General features: G+C 58.6%; 3 protein-coding genes across 3 annotated transcripts; 2 read left to right on the top strand and 1 right to left on the bottom strand.

The window, feature by feature from the left end:
- Window positions 1-5,185: 5,185 nt before the first annotated feature.
- On the bottom strand, window positions 5,186-8,491 carry CABP4 (calcium binding protein 4). The gene is made up of 6 exons (XM_032879644.1): window positions 7,615-8,491; window positions 7,279-7,309; window positions 7,052-7,195; window positions 5,858-5,967; window positions 5,355-5,502; window positions 5,186-5,243 (listed from the first exon to the last, which is right to left on the bottom strand). The coding sequence occupies exons 1-6, from the start codon at window positions 7,984-7,986 to the stop codon at window positions 5,215-5,217; spliced, it is 834 nt and encodes a 277-aa protein (XP_032735535.1). The 5' UTR covers window positions 7,987-8,491; the 3' UTR covers window positions 5,186-5,214.
- A 332-nt stretch (window positions 8,492-8,823) lies between these two features.
- On the top strand, window positions 8,824-16,418 carry GPR152 (G protein-coupled receptor 152). Its single transcript, XM_032879914.1, has 5 exons — window positions 8,824-8,936; window positions 9,876-11,424; window positions 11,516-11,700; window positions 16,130-16,261; window positions 16,355-16,418. Exons 1-5 carry the CDS (start codon window positions 8,824-8,826, stop codon window positions 16,416-16,418), a joined length of 2,043 nt encoding a protein of 680 aa, XP_032735805.1.
- CORO1B (coronin 1B) lies at window positions 16,065-21,160 on the top strand. Its single transcript, XM_032879640.1, has 11 exons — window positions 16,065-16,182; window positions 16,928-17,130; window positions 17,370-17,492; window positions 17,610-17,739; window positions 17,909-18,090; window positions 18,192-18,311; window positions 18,961-19,065; window positions 19,148-19,293; window positions 19,536-19,593; window positions 20,439-20,717; window positions 20,840-21,160. The coding sequence occupies exons 2-11, from the start codon at window positions 16,930-16,932 to the stop codon at window positions 20,963-20,965; spliced, it is 1,470 nt and encodes a 489-aa protein (XP_032735531.1). The 5' UTR covers window positions 16,065-16,182; window positions 16,928-16,929; the 3' UTR covers window positions 20,966-21,160.
- Window positions 21,161-21,424: the final 264 nt, after the last annotated feature.

Raw genomic sequence — 21,424 nt, 5'->3', positions numbered from 1 at the left:
AACCCCTCGAAGTTTGCTCAGGAAGTTTGCCCAATACACAGGCCTGGAAAAGTCGCCCCTGGCCTGTTCTGTGCCTTAACTTATTCTTGGGCCGTGGGGCTGCTGGGTTGGTGGTGTTTTGTGCTAATAAAAGAATGTACTTCATTCCAGAAGAGACCACTGATACTTCTTTCCCACCAGCCCTGCCCAGCCCACCAGCCTGGCCGCAGTCCTGCTCCTGCAAAAACTGAGGAAAGGGCTGATGGAGCTGAGGGGCTCTAGGACCACCCGTCTTGGGGGCAGATCTGGGCCTGGGACTCTGTCCTGCAAGCCTGGAGGAGATCCCTCCAGCTTCCCATTTCCCCCTGCCCTTAGCAGAGTTGGCCCTGCCCATTCCTCTACCTGGAGGCGCAGCATTGGTGCCTGCCCCAGGTGGCCCTTGCCAAGGGCACTCAGATGACGCAGGCCTGGGCCCTGGAGGCTGGTATCCTGGTTGCAGCTTGGCTCTGGGGCCCTGAACTGCCACAGCCAGCTCGGAATGTGGGCCATGACAAGACAGCAGCCCAGCCCTCTCCGCCCACTGCCCTACTTCCCAAGTCCCGGGATTGGGAGAAGTAAGGGCAAAGACAATAGGAAAGGGCCGGTATCACAGAACCTCAGTGATTGGAGACTCTTAGAACCACAGAACGTTGGAAACAGACCATCTCAGACTTTTGGAAAACCCAAGCATCTCAGAATCTTGAGAGCCAGGAAACAGAATCTTTGAGAATCCTGCAGTCTGAAATCCTAATAGCTACCATTTATCAAGCTCTTAGAAGGCAGCAGGTCCTGTGCTAAGCACTTAACACAGGTGATTTCTAATAATCACCACCTTAGCCCCATTTTATAGATGAGGAAACCATGGTCCAGAGAGACTGATTCACCCAAGGGCAGAATCGAACATAACCCAAGACTTCCAAGACACCTGGGTGTAAGAGGGAGAGGAGAGGATACAGAGCACGTGTGTCCCCAGCTGACCACCCAAGGGGCTGGCTGAAGGACCACAGATGGGGTAGATCTTGTTCATACACTTAGATGTTTACAGTCTTTCTCCCCCAGTAACCCACGAGTGCCACTGAGAAGAGACGTGGCCCGGTTTCCATTGGGTCTGCAGCAGCCAGAATGATGTCTTTAGGTTCCTGTAACTTTGTGGGAAGAATTAGCCCCCAGACCCCTTCTCCCACTCCTGTTCTCCTCGCCCATCCAGACTTCCCACCCTCAACCCCCAGTCAAGACACTTTGAAGGGCACCAGTGGGGTGCAGGAATTCCTAAACCCATGGTTCTCAAACCAGCTGTGGTAAAGGACCAGTTTTCATTTCTAATCCATCATGGACCAGTGCCTTGGCAAAATAAAATAAAACCTGGAAAAATGAAATAAAGACATACAGAATATAAGCCCACAGTCTGTATTACCAGATTTATCAGACGTAAAATTACATTTCAATGACTATAATCAGAACAAACATAAGAAGAAAGGAAAATTGTGAAAACCGCTGTGAGCAAATAGGCAATATAGAAAGTTGCTACTCTGCCCATAATTTTTCATCATTCCATGATCTTGCCTTTTTAAATTATTTTTAAAAGATTTTATTTATTCATTTGAAAGAGACAGAGAAAGCACAAGCAGGGGGGAGAAAGGAGGGAGAAGCAGACTCCCCGCTGAGCTGGGAACCCGACATGGGACTTGATCCCAGGACCTTGAGATCATGACCTAAGCCGAAGACAGATGCTTAACCATCTGAGCCTCCCAGGTGCCCCTCCACAATCTTAACTAAACAAAGTTATTCCAGAAGTTGTGATTCTCCATATTATAAGACTACAGCAGGTGTCAGACCCGATATGGTCCCTGGGCTAAAAGTGGTTTTTACATTTTAGTAATCCTTGGGGGAAAAGTAAAAGAATAGTACAATTTAAATAGTTTCAAATAGTACGATTTAAATCGTATGATAAAAGTGGATAAAATTCAAATTTCAGTGTCAATGAATCAAAGTTTAGTTAATTCATTACTGAATTTCCAGCCCGTCCACAACTATTAATTTCTGTGTTGGCCGTGGCTGCTTGGGGATACAGAGCTGGGCAGTCGTGAGAGAAACTGTATTTCCTCCAAGCCTAAAATCTTTACCCTGTCACCTTTTACAAGAAAAATTGACCAACCCGTGGTCCATGTGAACACATGGACAGGACACTGAATCACAACCTTTAAAGTTTCAGCATGACCAGTGTGCTTCACTTGGGCTGGGTAATTTATGTAATCCCAACTGAGCTGACAGTAGCCCTATCCTCAGGAGATAATGAAGCTCTAAATGTGGCTTCTTTCTTTGTTGAAAAATACATTGATATTTGTGTCCAGATGAGGAACGTTAGATTTCCTTAGTGAATTATGCCTCATTTTACCCCTAATGCTTTTTTGCCTTATAGCCCATTTCTGTTTGCTCTCCCTGTACTTAAACACCGTTTCTTTTGGTTTCTTTCATATTTTCCTGGTAAATCTCTTTTCCAAGCCATCACTTTCGGCCTTTCCATTCTCGTTGTGCTGCTTGAATGTGTCTTAGATCCTGCACTCAGCTGTGGGGAAGAGCCCGGCATCTGCCCTTTGGTGTCCGCTCTCTGTCCTACAGTAGAAGGACCTCTGGTCTTTAGCTGGGTATGTGGGTGCCCCAAATAAAGACTACATTTCCCAGCATACTTTGCAGCTACATGTACCAGGTGAGGAGCCCTACCTAATGGGATATGAGTGGTTCACCTTCTTTGTCCCCTTTTGTCCTTTGTTCCTGCCTCCAAACCTGCCACCTGGAAAATGAACACACCTGAGGATACCCCAGGAATGGCAGGCAGCTAGCAGGACCTTGGTTCCCTGAAGACCATACAGCTGGATTTCACCTAAGAAATAAGATTTTATCCATTTTAAGGCATCGTTATTTCTTTGTCAGTCACAGGAAACCCAGTGTCATATTGTAACTTTCCTCTGGGGCTGAGATTCTCTCTCTTTTTTTTTTAAGGTTTTATTTATTTATTTGACAGACAGAGATCACAAGCAGGCAGAGAGGCAGGCAGAGAGGCAGGCAGAGAGAGAGGAGAAAGCAGGCTCCCCTCGGAGCAGAGAGCCCGATGTGGGGCTCGATCCCAGGATGCTGGGCTCATGACCTGAGCTGAAGGCAGAGGCTTTAACCCACTGAGCCACCCAGGCGCCCCCTGAGATTCTCTTTTAACCAAAAACTTAATCAGCTCATAATTATTGGAATTCTTATTTTTATTTTATTTTTTAAGATTTTATTTTTTTATTTGACAGAGATCACAAGTAGGCAGAGAGAGAGGAGGAAGCCGACTCCCTGCTGAGCAGAGAGCCCGATGCAGGGCTTGATCCCAGACCCGTGAGATCATGACCTGAGCTGAAGGCAGAGTCTTTAACCCACTGAGCCACCCAGGCACCCCAGAATTCTTATTTTTAAAGGATTATTTCTGCCTTCTGTTTTTGTTTGTTTTGTTTTGTTTTTTAACATAGGCTCCATGCCCAGCGTGGAGCCCAACTCGGGGCTTGAACTCGTGACCCTGAGATCACAACCTGAGCTGAGATCAAGAGTCGGATGCTTGGGTGGCTCAGTGGGTTAAAACCTCTGCCTTCGGGTCATGGTCCCAGGGTCATGGGATCGAGTCCCACATCGGGCTCTCTGCTCAGCTGGCAGCCTGCTCCCCACTCCCCGCTGCCTTACTCTCTACTTGTGATCTCTGTCAAGTAAATAAATAAATAATAAAATCTTTAAAAAGAAAGAAAGAAAGAAAGAAAGAACATTCTATCTCTATTTCTATACATTAATGATTCCCTTTTAATGGTTAACAAATTCTAAACTGATCAGTGAATCCTCCTCTAGGAAAGATGAGAAAAAAGATATTAGCATGTTTAAAGTATCCCCCCTCATCTTCCATTTTATTTTGTCTATTATTTTAGTCCCCCCTTATTTTCAAAATCCCCCAAATTAACTTTTTTTTTTTTTTCAGTTAATGCTTCTTTGAATCCACCAATGTGTTTACTGATCGCTTTCCTGACCATGATTTAGTACATACTCTGCTTTTGTTCAGGTCTGAATTTCCTTCTTACTGAAGCCATCCCTTCCACAAGAGCACATGGCTGGGAAACTCTTCCCAACGTTCATTTCCTGAAAAAAGTTGATGTTTCACCTTCCTTCTTGAATAACGATTCAGTGAGGGATAGGCTTCTTGGCCGGCAATCATTTCTTCTCAGCCTGATGACCAGCTAATCTCATTGTCTTCTGGCATTTACCGCAGCCAATGAAAAGTCTTTGCAGAGCCGAATCGCTCTTCCCCAGTGAGCCATCGGACTTTTGTCTCCAGACAAGTTGTTCATAGGGTTTTCCTTTTGTGACAGGGCTGTTAAGCCCCTCGTGTCCTGGGTTGAAGCGTGCCCTTCCAGTAGCTTCTCCCTATCGGGTCAGCTCTCCTACCTAATGGGCAAGCCTGAGTTTCAAGTTCCTTAGAGTAGCTTTTACCCCTCGAGGCCCTGGACATCTGTACCCTTGCCACTTCCTCAGGCCGGTAGGTGGAAATATATTTGATCCTCTCTTCAAGAACAGGGTAGCTCTTTCCTGAAAGGTAGTCAGGCTCACGTTCTGTTCCTTGGTCTCTCTCTTACAGATCTTCTGTCACTCTTAAGTGTCAGAGCCGGGGCTCCGGAACTTCTCTCTATGCTGAGGCCCCCATGGTGTCCCCACTCTCCCACCACCCAGCTTTGAGTTCTTGCCTTGTCTTTAGTACCTGGGGTCACCCCTGGCTTTCTTTCAAGTTAAGCTTTTTTTTTTTTTTAATAGTGGGAGGCACAGCTGTCACCCTCCCAATTCACCACGCTACCAGAATCCTGCCAACGCTGTCCCCCTGTCTTTGAACGCTGCAGTGCCCAGGAGCTTATTACCTCCCAAGTTCTGGAGAGATCCAAAATCTTGCTCATACTGGAGAATGAGAGGCAGCTGGAGGCAGGTTTCCTCCCGGCAGCTCCGCGGGGAGGCAGGTGAGGATGCAGGTGGGTGGGTGACCGCACAAGCACCAGTCAGATGTTGTCAAGGTTCCGAAGCAGCCTGGGAGCCACTGGGTCTCTTCCATTCTGGGGCCTCGTGGGGAGGGTGTATAGCGTGAACCCTGCTGGCCTGCGGCCATAGGGACAACAGGTTCTCCCTGCTGGAGCCTCAGTGGGTGAGAAGCATCATCACAAACTCTGGAGGAAACAAGGGGCAGGGCTTGGGCCAGTCCAGGTCAGGGATCCCAGGACACGCTGGGCTCCTCCTGGGCGCTGGAAGGGTGGGGGTGGGATGGGAAGGAGACTCACCATCAAAGTCTACGGTGCCATCCCCGTTGAGGTCCACATCTCGGAGCATCTCATCCAGCTCAGGACCCACCAGTGGCTCCCCCAGCAAAGCTGGTGCTGCCTGTCGCAGCTCTGCCACGGTGATCCGTCCATCTCTGTCCCTGTCAAACTAGGATTCCAGCAGGGCTCAGCCCCTCCCACCCCAAAGCTGTCTCTGCCTGAACCCATCTCTATCTTGCCACATCCCGGGCCTGGATGCCCCCACCTGCGCCCATCCAAACCCTCCACCTCTTCCCAAGCTGGGACAGCAGGCCGCCTGCTCCAGGAAGTCTCCCTGGGCAGGTCCCCCAGCTGAGAGTGAGCTAGACCTTCCCCAACCCCTCCCTGGCCCTAGGCCCCCTATCTGCGGGGCCATGGGCCTCCAGAGGCTGAACCCCACCCCCAGTCTTTCTGGCCCGGATGAGAGGCCAGCAGGTCTGCTGTCCAGTCACCCAACCAGCACCCGACTCGACCACACTCCACACCTCTCGGAAGGCGATGCGCAGCTCCCGCACCCCCAGCATGTGCGCCGTCTCCTCCCTCAGCTTTGGGCTCATCAATTCCACAAACTCCTCGAAGTCCACGCGGCCACCCACTGTGGACCCAGGCAGAGCGTCACGGTGGAAAGGGCCGGGCCCGAGAAGGGACGTCGCAAGCGTCACAGGTGCCAGCCTCTCCCCAGCTCTGCATCTGGGAAGGAATCCTTAGCATCCAAGCCCTTGGGGATGCAGGGGAGAGGAGGCAGGAGCCCTGCTCTCCACGGGGACTACAGGGCGAGATGCTTAGGTGCTCTCAGTGAAGCACGTGAGTGTGGGGGAAGGAGCCCAAGGTTTGGACCCAGGCAGCTCCAGGTTCAAACTCTGCCTTGGCTGCCAAAGGGGCATGGCCTTGGGGGACTCATGAACCCTCCTTCCTCATCCTGGGGCAAGGATGAGAGGACCCACTCTTGGGTGCTTTTGGGGTGGCAGTGCATGGCTCTTACATGCTGGGACCCCATGGGCAGCAATAAATGCTTCTTAAGAAGTGTGCCCAGTCGGTTTCTTGATTCTAAGCTACCATCCACTGTAAAAAGCACCAATGGGCAAATAACAGCTTTGGGGAAAAGAAAAGAAGCACAACACTGAATGTTCACATTAACCGTAAGTCACATCCCATTTTGGAAACCATAGAAAAACCAAATGCAGGTGCCCTGGAATGAAGGGAATCTGATATTTGACAAATCAGCTAATGATAGTCACAAGTGCCCCGTCTATCTGATACTTAATCACAAAGAAAGGCCAGCGTTCAGTCACACTAGGCCTCACTGAACCCCGGAGGCTCTTTTCAGGGACCTCAGGAGGGTCAGAGAGACACAGAGAAGAGAGCCAGCTGGGAACATTTTATCACTAGTATCACAGAGACGGGGGGGTCCTTAGCCAAGCCCCAAGGGTCTCTTGGATCACGGGCGACTTTCATGACCCCTGCACCTGACAAGGCTAATGTCAGATGGTCAGAAAGCCCTAGAAACTGCCACCCACTCCCACCATCACCCCTGCGGACTCCCAGAGCCACCTCCCACCACCTCTTCGTCATCCCCCAAACCACGAAACTCAGAGAGGACCAGGGCTGCCCAGCCTGGGCACAAAGTAAGGTGACTCCCACCCCACCCTGCCCTGGGACAGTGGGGGTCAGTCACTAACTCCTCATCTTGACGTGCTGGGAGACCTCGATGAGCTCCATCTCGGTGGGCATGTAGCCCAGTGTCCTCATGCAGTCGCCCAGCTCCCGGTAGCCGATGTAGCCATCATGGTCAGTGTCAAACTCCTCAAAGGCGGCCTGCAGCTCTGCAGGGAAGGGAGGTCAGGCCCAGGCAGCCCGGGTCAGGGACCCCTCCCATCCGCCTCTGCCAACAGCCAGGACCACTCACCATCCAGCTCCTCGGGGCCCAGCTCGCGGTCCTGCAGAAGCATAGTCCGCCATGTCCCTGGGGCCCATCCTTCCTCCTCCAGCCCTGGGCCACGATGGCCTGGGCAGGGCCAGTCCCACAAGGGCAGGAGAAGGCATCTGACTCCCATGGGCCCCTGGAGAAGACATGACCACCCCCCTTCCTGCTCCTGGGGCCCAGAGCTCTCACAGAATCCTGGGTCTGGAGCAGAGGTGGCTGGAGGCCTGAGTACCAGGAGCAGGGCAGGCCGAGTCCAAGGGCACAAGTGAGATCCCTGCCCCACCCCCAACCCCACCCCCAGCCCACGCCCCACCTGACCTTCCCGAAGATGCGGTTGAGCAAGGGTCCGTATGTCTTCTGAGCAGCATCGTGCTGGGGGCCAGAGCGATGCCGGTGGGACTGGCGACGGGAGGCTGGCCCTGGGGTTGCAGGACCCGTCCCCTCCTGTCCTCCAGTCCCAGAGGGGTTCCTGCTGCTCCCTGGGGCCTCGGGACCCGGGAGAGGGGTCTGCTCCTGAGAGCTGCCAGCACCCTTCTGGGACCCTCGGAGCCCCCTCTCCTTCTTGCTCCTCTTCCTGGTCAAGAGGAGGCCCTCAGCACCACTCCTGGAAGCCACGACCCCCGCAGGAGGCTTCTGCGGGCTGGGGGCCGGGTCTGGGCCATGCAGCCCCCTCGCCTGCTCTGCGGCCATGTGGGGAGGGACGACGGGCTCAGAGACGCAAGACCAGGGAGCACCCCTGGTTCTCAGGAACCATAAAGCTGCTTATGCACCCCTACCATGAGAACCGATGGCGGGCGGGGATGAGACTTGAAGGGGATTAGGGTAAGTGAGGCAGGCAGCGCAGGCCCTAATCTGGACCCTCTGCCTGGGGGCAGAGTCACGTGGGTGAAGAGAACTGTCCCCAGCCACAGGGGTGCCAGGACACAAGGCTACAAGGAGCTTAGTACTCTTGCTCCGCCCCCCACGAGCTGGGAGGCCCAGCAAGTCCACCTCTGGGTCGCCTTGTCTATGAAACGGGAGCAGGGGGGTGGGGGGGGCATATCGCTGAAGAGGCAGGGACTCTCTGTCCTTGACTCCAGTCCCCAAATCCAGTCGTGTGACATGGGCAGGACTTAGCTAAGAGAGGACAAGGGAAGTCACGTCAGGAGGCAGAGTGTGGGCAAAAGCTGGGAGAAGGGAGAGGCTGGGATGAGTCGCCCACTGCAGCCGCCTGACGGCGGGACAGTGTGGCCAGAGCGGAGGGTGTATGAAATGGCAGAAGGGAGGCCCAATCACAGAGGCCTTGAATGCCAGAGTGAGGGACATGGAGGGGATGTCAGAAGAGGTGGACCCTAGAGGCGGGGGGAACCCAGAGACTGCTCGGAGGCCACCAAGGAGCTTACTTGGAGGCAGGGTGAGGAGGTTTTAGCCCTCTGGCTCTATCAGGGATGGGGTGGCCTGGCTGGTCACTTGGCCCTGCTAGGCCGGGGTTAGGGTTTCCTGGCGAGCAGCCCCATGAATGATTGATGTCTTCTCAGCTTGGGTTTCATGCCGGCCGCCTTAGCGCCGCCGGGCGCCATGCAGCAGGCTCTGCTGGCGTGGGGCCCCGCGGATGGTTGGACCCTTGGGCAGGCAGGCACGCCCCAGAGCGCACCTCACAGGTAAGCCAGGCCTCACCTGTGGGGGCTCGGGGCAGCTCAGGGCTATGATCCAGCAGAGGCTGGAGCTGGCAGAGCAGGGTCTGCCTGAGGAAGAGGCTTAGCGGGGAGGAGAGCCCCGGGCTACAGGCAGAGGGGCCGGAGTGGTGGGCCACAGGCAGGAGCCGGCCTTTGGGGTCTGTCTACATACTCCCTTGACTCAGCCCTCAGCACCTCCTCCACTCTCAGAGGGAAAATCCCTCCATCCATAAGGTCCATGAGGGAAGGTGGAGGCGGGGTGGGAGAGGCAGCAGGCCTCCAGGGTCCCAGCCACGCTATCCTCATCACACTGCGGAGCCCCGACCCCTTCTGTGTGGTGGCCTCAGAGGACCACCTTCTGCCTGAGCTGTGAGAATGAGGACATGGCCCCAGAGGGAGGTCAAGGATGATGAAGAGGGCTGAGCTGCTTCTGGGACGGCTGTCCTGGCCTGAGCTGCAGACCCCCACCTGAGTTCAGGAACTGCACTTGCTGTGGGGAGGGTCTCCTCTGGCCCAGGATCCTGGGACTCCTACGGGCCCATGGGACCCTGGGCCTCCCCCGTCTGGGGATCTTAAAGCACTTGAATCCCAGGATACCAGATGGGAAGGGGCCTGCGGCGATCTGACCAAGCAGTTTGCACAAACTGTCCTCCCTGGAGCCCCAGGGGTGCTCCCCCTCCTTTAATCTGAGCACTCCCTTCTTGTTCATGTGGGAGTTCTGCTGTGCTATTTTATTTGAAGAAAACATTCACAGCTTTAAAAACATGTTCGAAAGCCAACTCTATCGGGTGCACTGGGATTCCGAGTGGCAGAATGGTTAGGTGTGAGTTTCAGGCCTGGAGCCTCTGTCCTACCTCTGACCTTGGGCGAGTCACCAATTCTCTGAACCTTCCTTCCCTCTCCTATAAAATGGATTGTCTGAAGACTAGGTGGCGTCGTCTACTTAAAGGCCCCGGCCGAGGCTAACCACCCAAAAGGCGATGACGACGGCTCAGAGAAGGACAGTGACGTGCCTGGAGATACACAGCACCCTCTCTCTCATACTCAGTCCCTCATGATTCCATTGATCCATCAGGCCCCCGCTCTGTGGACAGCACACAGGGGACCTCGGACGGACACCGCGATGGAAGCCGACCCGGGTGCCACCGGCCTCGGGCCCCGCACAGAGCCAGACGATGAAGACTACTATCCCCAGGGTGTCTGGGACACGGTCTTCCTGGTGGCCCTGCTGCTCCTGGGGCTGCCGGCCAATGGGCTCATGGCGTGGCTGGCTGGCTCGCAGGCCCGGCAGGGAGCGGGCAGGCGGCTTGCCCTGCTCCTGCTCAGCCTGGCCGTCTCAGATTTTCTGTTCCTGGCGGCGGCAGCCTTCCAGATCCTGGAGATCCAGCGGGGAGGACACTGGCCGCTGGGGACGGCGGCCTGCCGCTTCTACTACTTCCTGTGGGGTGTGTCCTACTCCTCCGGCCTCTTCCTGCTGGCGGCGCTCAGCGTGGACCGCTGCTTGCTGGCGCTGTGCCCGCGCTGGTACCCGGGGCACCGCCCGGCCCGCCTGCCCCTCTGGGTCTGCGCCGGCGTCTGGGTGCTGGCCACGCTCTTCAGTGTGCCCTGGCTGGTCTTCCCGGAGGCCGCCGACTGGTGGTACGACCTGGTCATCTGCCTGGACTTCTGGGACAGCGAGGAGCTGCCCCTGCGGATGCTCGAGATCCTGGGGGGCTTCCTGCCTTTCCTCCTGCTGCTCGTCTGCCACGTGCTCACCCAGGCGGCCACCGCCTGCAAGACCTGCTGCCGCCGGCCGAGGCCCGCGGCCTCCCGTGGCTTTGCCCGCGTGGCCCAGACCATCCTGTCCGCCTACGTGGTCTTGCGGCTGCCCTACCACCTGGCGCAGCTGCTGTACCTGGCCTTCCTGTGGGACGTCTACCCCGGCTACCTGCTCTGGGAGGCCCTGGTCTACTCCGACTACCTGACCCTGCTCAACAGCTGCTTCAGTCCCTTCCTCTGCCTCCTGGCCAGTGCCGACCTGCGCGCCCTGCTGCGTGCCATGCTCTCCTCCTTCGAGGCGGCTCTCTGTGAAGAATGGCCCGGCAGCTCCACGCCGGCCGAGCCACAGACCCAAGTGGATTCTGGGGGCCACACTTCGCCAGGGCCCATGGCCCAGCCACAGTTGGATTCTGTGGCCCCTCCGCAGTTGGATTCTGTGGCCGCCCCACGGGCGGACCCCACAGCCCAGCCACAGTTGGATTCTGCGGCCGCACCACGGGCGGACCCCACAGCCCAGCCACAGTTGGATTCTGTGGCCCCTCCACAGTTGGATTCTGTGGCCGCCCCACGGGCGGACCCCACAGCCCAGCCACAGTTGGATTCTGCGGCCCCTCCACAGTTGGATTCTGTGGCTCCTCCACGACTGGATTCTGTGGCACCTCCACAGGGGGATGCCACAGCCCAGCCACAGTTGGAGCCTGTGGCCCCCCCCACAGTCAGATTTTGTGGTCCAGCCTCAGCTGAACTCCTCAGCTCAGCCCCAGGTGAACCATGAAGCCCAGTCCCATTTGGACGTTGTGGTTCAGGCACAAGAGTGCCCTAAGGCCCAGACCCTCGGAACCCCTTCTGGCTCAGCCCCCAGGCCCTGTGATGAAGTTCCCTCTGCTCCCTCCACAGATCCCATCCCAGAAGCCCCCGAGAACCCAGCTGTGCCTGCTGCCTGTGAGGGAGAAAGCCCCAGCAGTGTCCCCCCAGAGAAGACAGGCCCCACGTGAGGGTCTCGGAAAGCCCAGGCCCATCAGGGCAGGGGAAGAACCTGAGGGGGACAAACGAAGCAGCCAGTCAGAGCAGAGGGGAGCCACGGAGGAAGTCATTGTGGAAAACCCCACCCAGTCCCCGGGGCCTGGCAGGAGGACATTGGGGAAGTGAAAAAGCACTAAAATGTCCCAGGCAGTTTGTCGCGAACGTCTTGTCCCCACTCAGGTCCCGCTTGTCCCCTTCACCCAGTGGCCCAGCAGTCGGAGCCCATGGTCTCCAGCTGGGCTCTGCCCCTGACAGCCCAGACCCCACTGACAGTCTCCCCCAGCCTCAGTCCTGCAGGAGACAGCCAGCAGTGGTGACCTCCCCGGTCTCGCGCTGACCTCCCTTTGCTCCTTCCCTCCCTCTTCTCCTCCCTCTCTGACCCTCTAACGTGGGGCCAGAGGACACCAAAGGAGCAAGTCCCTGCAGAGAGGGAGGGCATTCAAGAGCCTGCAGGACCCTGGGGCCTAGGAGCCCATGCAGGCTGGCCAGGCCCCTTGTCCACAACAAGTGGTGAGAACTTCAGCAGGCTTCCCTCAGCAAGGCAGTGGGAGCAGTGACCAGAGCTACCAGGCCCGGATTCCACTCAGGCTCCCGTGACTCTGGACAAGCCGCTTTACCCTCTCAGCTTCTGCCTCATCCGCCGGGTGGGGGGGTTAAGTCAGAAAGCATGGGAAGCACTCAGCTAGAGCCCAGCACACAGTAGGGCCTCAGGAATCAGAAGTCCTATCCTCACGGCCATCTAGGAAGGTCCCTTCCTCCCGCCAGGAATCCCTCCGGGAGTCAAATGGGAGGAGATGCCTCCTGGCCTGGCGCTTGGGAGCTTTGAGACAGATCAGCTGTGCCTGTGACCAGTTCCGGGCCTCAGCCTCCCCAGGGGAGCCTGAGACAGTGTGAGGCCAACTCTGCACCTCTCATGGCTCCAGAGGACTTCAGCGTCTGCTCCCTCCACTCAAGGGTGTGACAAGTGTCCACCCACCCCAGCCACCTGCCACCCAGGCTACAGAGTGTCCTGGTCCTGCCTCCAGCTGAGCTCCTTCTTTGCCCTCAACCCACAGGCTGCGGGGGGCGGGGGGCAGGGGGGACAGCCAAAGAGAAAGCTCTGGGGACCAGTGGCTCCAGAAAAGGTACAGGCCCCCATGAGGTCGAGCCCCCTCTTCCCTCTCAAGCTGCAGACACTGCAAGAAAAAGTAGGAAGAGTTGAAGTTCTCATTTCTGTACCCCCCTTGCCTTTCACACCGGCGCTCTCTTCTGGCTGCCCCCTTCACCCAGCTTTCCCTCCCCCCACTGTGCTCCAGAACCATGAGCCCTTCCCCCTTTTAACTGGCCCCAACATCCCCCCCGCCCCCCCCATCCTTTGAGCCTCCCTGACTGCTGGTGTAGACGACAGACACTTCTGTGCAGCCCTTCCAGGTCTGCCTCCGTCTGAAAAAGGCAGCAGGCAGCGGGAGGGTGGGGGGAGTCTGGAGAGGTGCAGGGAGATCTGGATCCGGGTTGCTCGCCCCCTCTTCACCTCAGCGTTTTTCCTCTGTATAATGGGGCGGAGGTGTTCCCCTTGCGAGGGCTGGGCCTGGGGAAGGAAGCACGCTCAACAGTGACAATGCTGGGGGGGGGCCCTAATTCTAGCATTTCCTGCCGACGGGACTGTGGACACTGAGGCTTCAGGAAAGAGATTTCTGAATGGACACAAATTTGTTGAATTCATTCATTTATTGAGCACTTGCTAGGTGACCTTCCGGCCAGCCCTCCATTCTAGGGACACATGGCCACGTGGGGTGGGGGGGCATGACCTCGGGTGCCCCTTGGGGGGTCTTTTGAATCCAAGCTCCACCATTCACCAGCTGTGTGATCTTCAGCAAGGCCCTTGGCTTCTTTGAGACTCAGTTTCCTCCTCTGTAAAATGCGGATCAGATCAAGGGTCCCCATTCCCTAGGAGTGTTCATCTCTATGAAGTATTTGGATCCTTGCCTGGCAAAGAGTAAGTGCTGAGTAATTTGTTAACCATTTATTTAATTGTACTGGTGGGCATCCCCAAGACTCACCCAGACCTGGGACTGACACTCGCCCAGGGGCCAGAGCCCACATGGCTGTCGACTAGGTATTGTCCCCTCCATTGTACTGCTTTCCACTTCTGCAAGAAATGCCCCACCCCACTGGGTGCATAGCCCCTGGAGCCAGGGTCCAGACTGGAGTCATCCTCGGGGCACTCTGCAGCGCCCTTCCCCCTTTCCCCCAGAGAGCGGTCCCAAAGCTTTTCCAACGGGACACACAGAGCAGGCACGAAACCCCCAGTGCCTGCCACCTGCCTTCAGCTCTGGTCCCCATTCCAAACCCAGCCTGTGGGAGAGTGGGGAAGCCCCACCTCCAAGGTCGCAAGGGCAAATCTCCCCCGTAAGGGGAATTGCTATCCAGGAGAAAGAGCGGTGTTATGAAGGGTTTTGTGGGATGAAGAGGAGTTTTGTGTTAGAGGAATATGCACACCCAAGGCCAGAGAGGGTGAAGGCAGGGCTCCTCCCTGACATTCTACGGTCCATCCACCTCATCCCTAACACCCTGGGGAAGGGGGCTCCTGCTGCCCTCTAGGAGACGCGCCCCTTCTCCAGCCGAGAGGTGCGTTTATTCTGAGTTGTGAATATGAACATTTTCAATTCTACATTCAGGACTGCTGTTCATTCATTCATTCAGCGTACAGGACTTGACCCCACGCAGTGTGCTAGGTCTCCTTCTAGGTGCTGGGGATACAGTGGGAACAGGGACAAAGTGCCACCCTCAGTTTGCTGACATTCTAGTGGGGCGGGGCAGACAAAAAGCAAATACACAAATAATTACATAGTAGAACATCAGATAGGGATTAAGGAGGATGCAGGAGGAACAAGTAAGGGTCAGAGGGTGACCAGCGAGGGGGTGGTCTGAGATCTGGAGAAAGTGAGAGATGGAGCCTTTTCACAATCTGGGGGGAGCATTTCCAGACGGAGGGAACAGGATGTACCCAGGCCCTGGTGTGGGAAAGAAGGGGGTTTGTTTCAGGAGAATCAGTGTCACTGGGCCGCGTGCCAGGAGAGGACAGAGGAAGGTAATGTATGGGGGGGGGGGGGTGAGTGGCACAAGGACTAAAGTTATTTCAAGTGTGACAGTGAGGAGTGTGGAGAGGGTTTGGGGTAGGGGGTCTAGTTTGGGCTTTAAACAACCCCTGGCTGTTGCCTGGAGGGCACATTGGAGAAACAGGCTTAGTAGCTGCATTCCCTTTTCCAAAGCACCCTCATTCCTGTCCTTTTTTGGAAGGGTCAGCCTGTCCCGGGGTGTGTGGAACAGAGGGAAAAGCAAGGACTTTGGAGCCAAACAGATGGGGACTAAATCTTGGTAGGGAGACCTGGGACAGGCACCCCTCCCCTCTAAGCTGTTTCCTCATCAGGGAGTGGGAAGGGTTAAGAGGGTGTAAGCCCCAGCCTGCGTGAGACACAGGGGGGCCTCCTGCAGCCCCAGATAAGTCTCCTGGCTTTGTTCTTCCCTCCTCTTCCCATCTACCTCTCTTTTTCAGGAAAAGGGACCCTGACCATCACCTCAAGGAAGATGAGGGAAGGGGGGGGGCCCATCCGCCAGGGAAACCAGCCCCAGGCAGAGGGGACAGTTTGTGCCTGTCGGACTTACAGAGACACTTAAGTCCCCCCAGGGTGAGACAGGGACAGGGATGGGTAGATCTGGGGAGGCCAGTTTGGACTCCTGTCCCAGGAGCTAGCTAAGAGGGGTCATCTGCGGACACACCACTAGCCTGGGGTCTGGTAGGGGCATGTTCCCATTTCTATTTTTAATAAGGAGGCTCAGCAGGCCCCAGTGGTGTTCACCGAAAACAGTGGGTTGGCTGGGGCCTTCCACGCGCCCCTCAGAACACCGCTGCTGTATTTACATTGTTCATCACGAGCGTGTAATTTTGTAACCTTTAAAAAGAGGCACGTGAATATATTGACTGTCAGACCGGATCCTGTATTTCGGAGTCGGGGATTGACTGGGGCACTGGCGCTGGGAAGGGGGCTTGGCACGGCGGGCTCCGTCCAATCCTGACAATCCCGAGGGCACGGCCAGAGGAGCAGGACCGGGAAGGCGCGGGGGTCGCGGACGACCTACACCCCGCAACCCGCACCCACTGCCCCTCCGACCCCCACCCCTATCTCCGCCCCTTCGCCGGGGAGGGACCCGGCGCCCGAGGGGCGGGGCTCGCCCAGGCACCGCCCCTGCGCTCCCCTAGCCCGGGCGATCGGGGCCTCCGGGGCCCACTCGCAGTCTCCCGCCCCGCCCCTCCGCGCGTGACCTCGGCCCCGCCCCCGCGAGCCCCCGCCCCGCCCCCCCCGCCCCCCGTCCCCGGCTCCTCTGTCACTTCCTGATTCCCGCTTCCTGCTTCCCAGAGGCCGGGATCCGGAGCCGCCCGAGGCCGGTGCTGCAGCCCCCGGCGTCCCCGGTGAGCGCGGCGGGCCGGAGCTGGGAGCGCGAGCGCGGGACCGGGCGGGGCTGCGGGGGCGGAGCCTCGAGAGGCTGGGGTGGGGGGTCGCGAATCCGAGGAGCCCTTACTCTCCGCGGCGCTCCACCCTCAGCCCCAACTCGCTGTGGCCGCCCAGCGTTTCCCCCTCTAGGTTCACCTTCGACCCCGCTCCGAGGACGCTCTGGGATGCTCTGCGGCCAGGAGCGGCATCCTGATCCCCCGCCCAGTCCCTGCCAGGCCCCCTGGGCCGGCCTGGAGCTCCCTGCAGCTCCCTGCACATTTCTGCAGCCACTGCACATTCCCCGGGGCTCAGAACTCGGGCCTAGCGCGGCTCCACACTGGAGACCTTTCCCCATCACCCAGCTTCCAAATCCTGGGCAGGAAGGAGCTCGTTTGGAACTGACTCGGACCCATAGAGGAGTTAAGCTTGCCCTGGCTTCCGAACCTCCCACCTCCCCCACATATCAGAGCCGGGGAAGCGCCTGGGTAGGGTCCTGAAAAGCCCCTTGGGACTCAACAGCGTGGTCGTTGGGTCAGTGCGCTGCCCACCCCCCCACCTCGATGCCCACTTGATGGGTGGCAGGGTCTGCATCTGTGACCCCATCCTGTAACTGTGGAACCTGAAAGCCAAGACCCGGTTGCGTCCTCCCCACCTCCCTTGCCCTGGGAAGGTTGAGGGCTGTTGGGATGGGTGAGGGCTGATGGAAGCCTCCCCGCCCTGCAGACATGTCCTTCCGCAAAGTGGTCAGGCAGAGCAAATTCCGGCACGTGTTTGGACAGCCAGTCAAGAATGACCAGTGCTATGAAGATATTCGAGTGTCCCGTGTCACCTGGGACAGCACATTCTGTGCCGTCAATCCCAAATTCCTGGCTGTGATCGTGGAGGCCAGCGGCGGGGGTGCCTTCCTCGTGCTCCCCCTGAGCAAGGTGGGCTCCATGAGGGCTGGGGGAAGGACTGGAGACGGGCCACACCTGCCAGGCCTCTCTGCTCACCTCACTTTCCGTAACTTGCCCATCCCTACACCACTGTGGGCAGATGTCATGATTCAGATTTATTGCCTAAAAGAGATGTTATCCCAGATGGAGAGAGGTTTATTACCACGGAGTCAGGGTCAGAGGCAACAAACATTTCCTTCTCCCCTTGACTGCCCCTCTCGTGCCCGCAGACGGGCCGCATTGACAAGGCCTACCCGACGGTGTGTGGACACACTGGACCCGTCCTGGACATCGATTGGTGTCCCCACAACGACGAAGTCATTGCCAGCGGCTCAGAGGACTGTACTGTCATGGTGAGGCACGGGGCTGTGGTTGGGCCTGGATCACAGGTGTGGCTCAAGGCTGCTGGCAGCCGGGGCCAAGCAGAGGCTTCAACTGGCATCTCCCCCCCCAACCCCCACGCCCCGCAGGTGTGGCAGATCCCGGAAAACGGGCTCACCACCCCGCTCACAGAGCCAGTGGTGCTGCTGGAGGGACACACCAAGCGAGTGGGCATTGTCACCTGGCACCCGACGGCCCGAAACGTGCTGCTCAGCGCAGGTCTGCACCGCCCGCCCCCGCCCCCTCTGCGCAGCTCCAGAACCCACACCCTCTTCCAGGCCCACCCGACCGGGGGTCAGGCCGAGGCCCACAGAGGTCAGGGGGCCGGGTGTGGCGCCTGGAGGGTGGTCCGAGCCCGCCCGGTGGGCTGATGGCCCCTGCCCGGCAGGCTGTGACAACGTGGTGCTCATCTGGAACGTGGGCACGGCGGAGGAGCTGTACCGCCTGGACAGTCTGCACCCCGACCTCATCTACAACGTCAGCTGGAACCGCAATGGCAGCCTCTTCTGCTCCGCCTGCAAAGACAAGAGCGTGCGCGTCATCGACCCCCGCCGGGGCACCCTGGTGGCGGTGCGCGGCCCTGGACACCTGGGGGGTGGCAGTGGACAGGCCAGGGGGCTCTGTTGGCTGCCGCACTGACCACTCTGCACCCCCTCTCCTGTCCCGGATAGGAGAGGGAGAAGGCTCACGAAGGGGCCCGTCCCATGCGGGCCATCTTCCTGGCCGATGGCAAGGTGTTCACCACAGGCTTCAGCCGCATGAGCGAGCGGCAGCTGGCGCTGTGGGACCTGGTGAGTGGCCACGGTCAGCCTGAGGGTCAGGCTTGGTTGAGACTTGGACCCCAACCTGGGCAAGGAGGGTAGGAGTCACCCTGGAGAGGGTGCGTGGGTCTGCGGTTCTCAGCCTGGCACCTGAGGCTCTCGGGACCTGGAACCCTGCCAGTCTCTTCTGTCCTTGCCCCTTGCTCTCCAGCCTCCTCTGCTGCCTCCAGCATCCTCCAGGCCCTTGCCAACACTGTTCTTGCCTATTGAAAGCCCTTCCCTCCTTGGCTTGCCTGCTCCCATCTGGTGGCCCTTTGGGGCCCAGTGCAGAGGCCCTCCCCTCCAGGAGGCCTCCCAGCCCTTCTCCTGAAGTGTTCTGTCCCACAGCCCTGTGCTGCTGTGTAGTGGCCTCCGTGGGTCCCTCTGAGACAGGGTAGTGCTGCCTGGCACCCCCCTGCTCGCACGTGGTGGGAACGAAAGGCCTGGAGTGGCCCAAGAAAGTGGGATCCTGGGAGTGGAAGGGATCCAGGAGGGTGGGAAAAAAACCCATCTGGCGTTGGTGGGGGCCGTGCCAGCTGGCATGGGAGGTGGCCTGGGACCAGTCCTAATGGGCCTGGACGGTGAGGAGAGGGAAAAAAGGTTCCAGCCTGGCCTCACTGCCCACCACCCCATGTGGCAGGAAAACCTTGAGGAACCCATGGCCCTACAGGAACTGGACTCGAGCAACGGGGCGCTGCTGCCCTTCTACGACCCAGACACCAACGTGGTCTACGTCTGCGGCAAGGTGGGGCCAGGCAGGGCGGATGGGCGGGGGGGGAAGCAGGCGGCCCGCTTGGGTGCTGACCCCTGCCGCCTCCCCTCCGCAGGGCGACTCCAGCATCCGGTACTTTGAGATCACAGACGAGCCCCCCTATATCCACTTCCTGAACACTTTCACCAGCAAAGAGCCCCAGAGGGGCATGGGCAGCATGCCTAAGAGGGGCTTGGAGGTCAGCAAGTGCGAGATCGCCCGGTAAGAGGGGCCTCCCACGTGGCTGGCTGCACAGGGCTGAGTCGTCCCCCATCAGCCATGGCTGGCCAGGGTGAGCAGTCAGATCTTGGAAGGCTGCTGAGGAGCAGGAAGCGGCCCACAGCAGGGCCAGGGTCAAGGTCGGACTATGGAGGGCTTGGGGTGAGGCCCAGAAGTGGAGAGTGCAGGGGAGCCCTCGAGGGGCAGGTACCACCCACGGTTCCTCCCTCCCTTCCCTTTCCCAGGTTCTACAAACTGCATGAGCGCAAGTGTGAGCCCATCGTCATGACTGTGCCAAGAAAGGTGAGGCCACCTGGTCCCCTGCCCACCCACTCCCTTCCCCAACGGACGGGCCACGCGGTGGGGACCGGGCTGAGGCCTGTGAATGGGACGTGGTTGAGTGTGGATGTGGTCAGTGGGCTGGACGGATACCAGCATGTCTTTGGGCCACTGCCAGGCGTAGGGCTGTGCCAGGCGTGGGAACAAGGAGTGAGACAGGGTGAGCTGAGGCCCCGCTCTGGAAGAGCCACGGGAGGTGGACAGGTGCCGGGCAGGCCTGGAGGGCTCCCTGTGGCTGGAAAGGCAGGACCCAACAACCTGGCTGTGGGGGTGGCCCTCCAGCGGTGGGTCTAGGCCAGGCAAACGACACGGAGGGAAGAGTGGAGAGAGGGACGAGAACCTGGCTGTTGTGGAGACTCCCACGAAGAGGGGATCAGCCCACATGTGGCCGGGCCTCGGCTGCCCAGCCTTGAACGCTGAAGGAGCCTCGTTCTTCGGCCGGTGCTCACCGAGTGAACCTTCCAGCGTGCCAGGCGCCTCCCAGGGAGGAGGGCTGTGAATGAGGCTGGCGGGGTTTACCGTCTGTGGGACACAGGGCTTCCAGAATCCCATGAAGCCACGTGGCTGAGCCCTGCTTAGGAGTGTGGGGAAGGTTTCTGAGAGAGTTGTTGGCCTCACCCCGAAGGGAAGTGAAGCGAGAGATTTGTGCTTTACAGAAGCCAGGGGGGCCAGGGCATGGGAGGCGGGGTTGACAGGGCGCAGGCCTGGAGGCTGAGAGCGATAAGAAGGTGGCTACCCAGGGTCCAGACGAGATGACCCTACCACGGGGCCCCCCCCCGGCTGATCCAGACCTCCCCGCCCCCGCCCAGTCGGACCTCTTCCAGGATGATCTGTACCCTGACACGGCCGGGCCTGAGGCGGCCCTGGAGGCAGAGGAGTGGGTGAGCGGGCAGGATGCCAGCCCCATCCTCATCTCCCTGCGGGAGGCCTACGTGCCCAGCAAGCAGCGGGACCTGAAGGTCAGCAGGCGCAATGTGTTATCCGATAGCCGGCCCGCCGCGGCTCCCAGTTCGGCCCGCCCGGGGGCCACCGGCTCTGCCGCGTCCATCCATTCGACCGTCTCCGGCGGCAGCCTTGCCGGAGCCATGGTACGTGCCCTCCAGGGGCCCTGGTGTGCCGTGTGTGTGCCTGAACCCTTCGTGGGCCGGGGCCACTGTTGCCCGGGGGCGGGCTGCAGCTCCGCGCCCCCTGACTCCTGCTATCCCTGCAGGAGGCTGGGAAGCTGGAGGAGGTCATGCAGGAGCTGCGGGCACTGCGGGCGCTGGTCAAGGAGCAGGGGGAGCGCATCGGTCGCCTGGAGGAGCAGCTCGGCCGCATGGAGAATGGGGACGCGTAGGACCACAGGCCCAGGGGATGCCGCTCCCCCCCCACTTCCTCCTCCTCCTCCACGCCCTCCTCACCCAGCCTCTGCTGGCAAGTCACACCACTAGCTGGCTGCCTCCTGCTCCCTGCCCAGGCCCTCTGGGCCAGGTTCAGAGACAGTCCACACTGACCCATCCTGTGGGCCTGGGCCAGAGTCACCGCCTGGCTCTTGTCACCGTGGAGGATTTTTGTATCAAGGCAAGCTTATACTCTGAGGGACCATCTCCCCCGACTCCCTGCTCTCTCCCTGGAGGACGTGGGAGGGACAAGCTCTATATTTTCATTCCAAATAAAATTCTCTTTCTAAAAGCCAGGTTTGCCCTTTGCAAAGGGTCGGGTTGGGAAAGGAAGTCTAGAACACTGGGGGCAGATGAGGGCAGCCCACAGGGGTCACAGATGTGAGAAAGGGCTGGGGGCCAAGGGCTTCCCCCCC

This window comes from Lontra canadensis, unplaced genomic scaffold (assembly GCF_010015895.1).
Source record: "Lontra canadensis isolate GAN:19392208 unplaced genomic scaffold, GSC_riverotter_1.0 scaffold66, whole genome shotgun sequence".
In the NCBI taxonomy this organism is placed as follows: domain Eukaryota; kingdom Metazoa; phylum Chordata; class Mammalia; order Carnivora; family Mustelidae; genus Lontra; species Lontra canadensis.
This window is presented reverse-complemented; position numbering and strand designations above follow the sequence as displayed.

Bases quoted from the DNA above. Each gene is read 5' to 3' on its own strand.
- GPR152 (XM_032879914.1), top strand. From the start codon at position 8,824: ATGCCGGCCGCCTTAGCGCCGCCGGGCGCCATGCAGCAGGCTCTGCTG. The intron at 8,937-9,875 runs GTAAGCCAGGCC...GATTGTCTGAAG, and splicing joins CCCCAGAGCGCACCTCACAG to ACTAGGTGGCGTCGTCTACT. The intron at 16,262-16,354 runs GTGGGGGGTCGC...TTCCCCCTCTAG, and splicing joins CGGAGCCTCGAGAGGCTGGG to GTTCACCTTCGACCCCGCTC.
- CABP4 (XM_032879644.1), bottom strand. From the start codon at position 7,986: ATGGCCGCAGAGCAGGCGAGGGGGCTGCATGGCCCAGACCCGGCCCCC. The intron at 7,310-7,614 runs GTCAGGTGGGGC...ATGCTTCTGCAG, and splicing joins TCAACCGCATCTTCGGGAAG to GACCGCGAGCTGGGCCCCGA. The intron at 5,244-5,354 runs GTGAGTCTCCTT...TGTTTCCTCCAG, and splicing joins TGGCACCGTAGACTTTGATG to AGTTTGTGATGATGCTTCTC.
- CORO1B (XM_032879640.1), top strand. From the start codon at position 16,930: ATGTCCTTCCGCAAAGTGGTCAGGCAGAGCAAATTCCGGCACGTGTTT. The intron at 17,740-17,908 runs GTCTGCACCGCC...CCTGCCCGGCAG, and splicing joins AAACGTGCTGCTCAGCGCAG to GCTGTGACAACGTGGTGCTC. The intron at 19,294-19,535 runs GTAAGAGGGGCC...TCCCTTTCCCAG, and splicing joins AGCAAGTGCGAGATCGCCCG to GTTCTACAAACTGCATGAGC.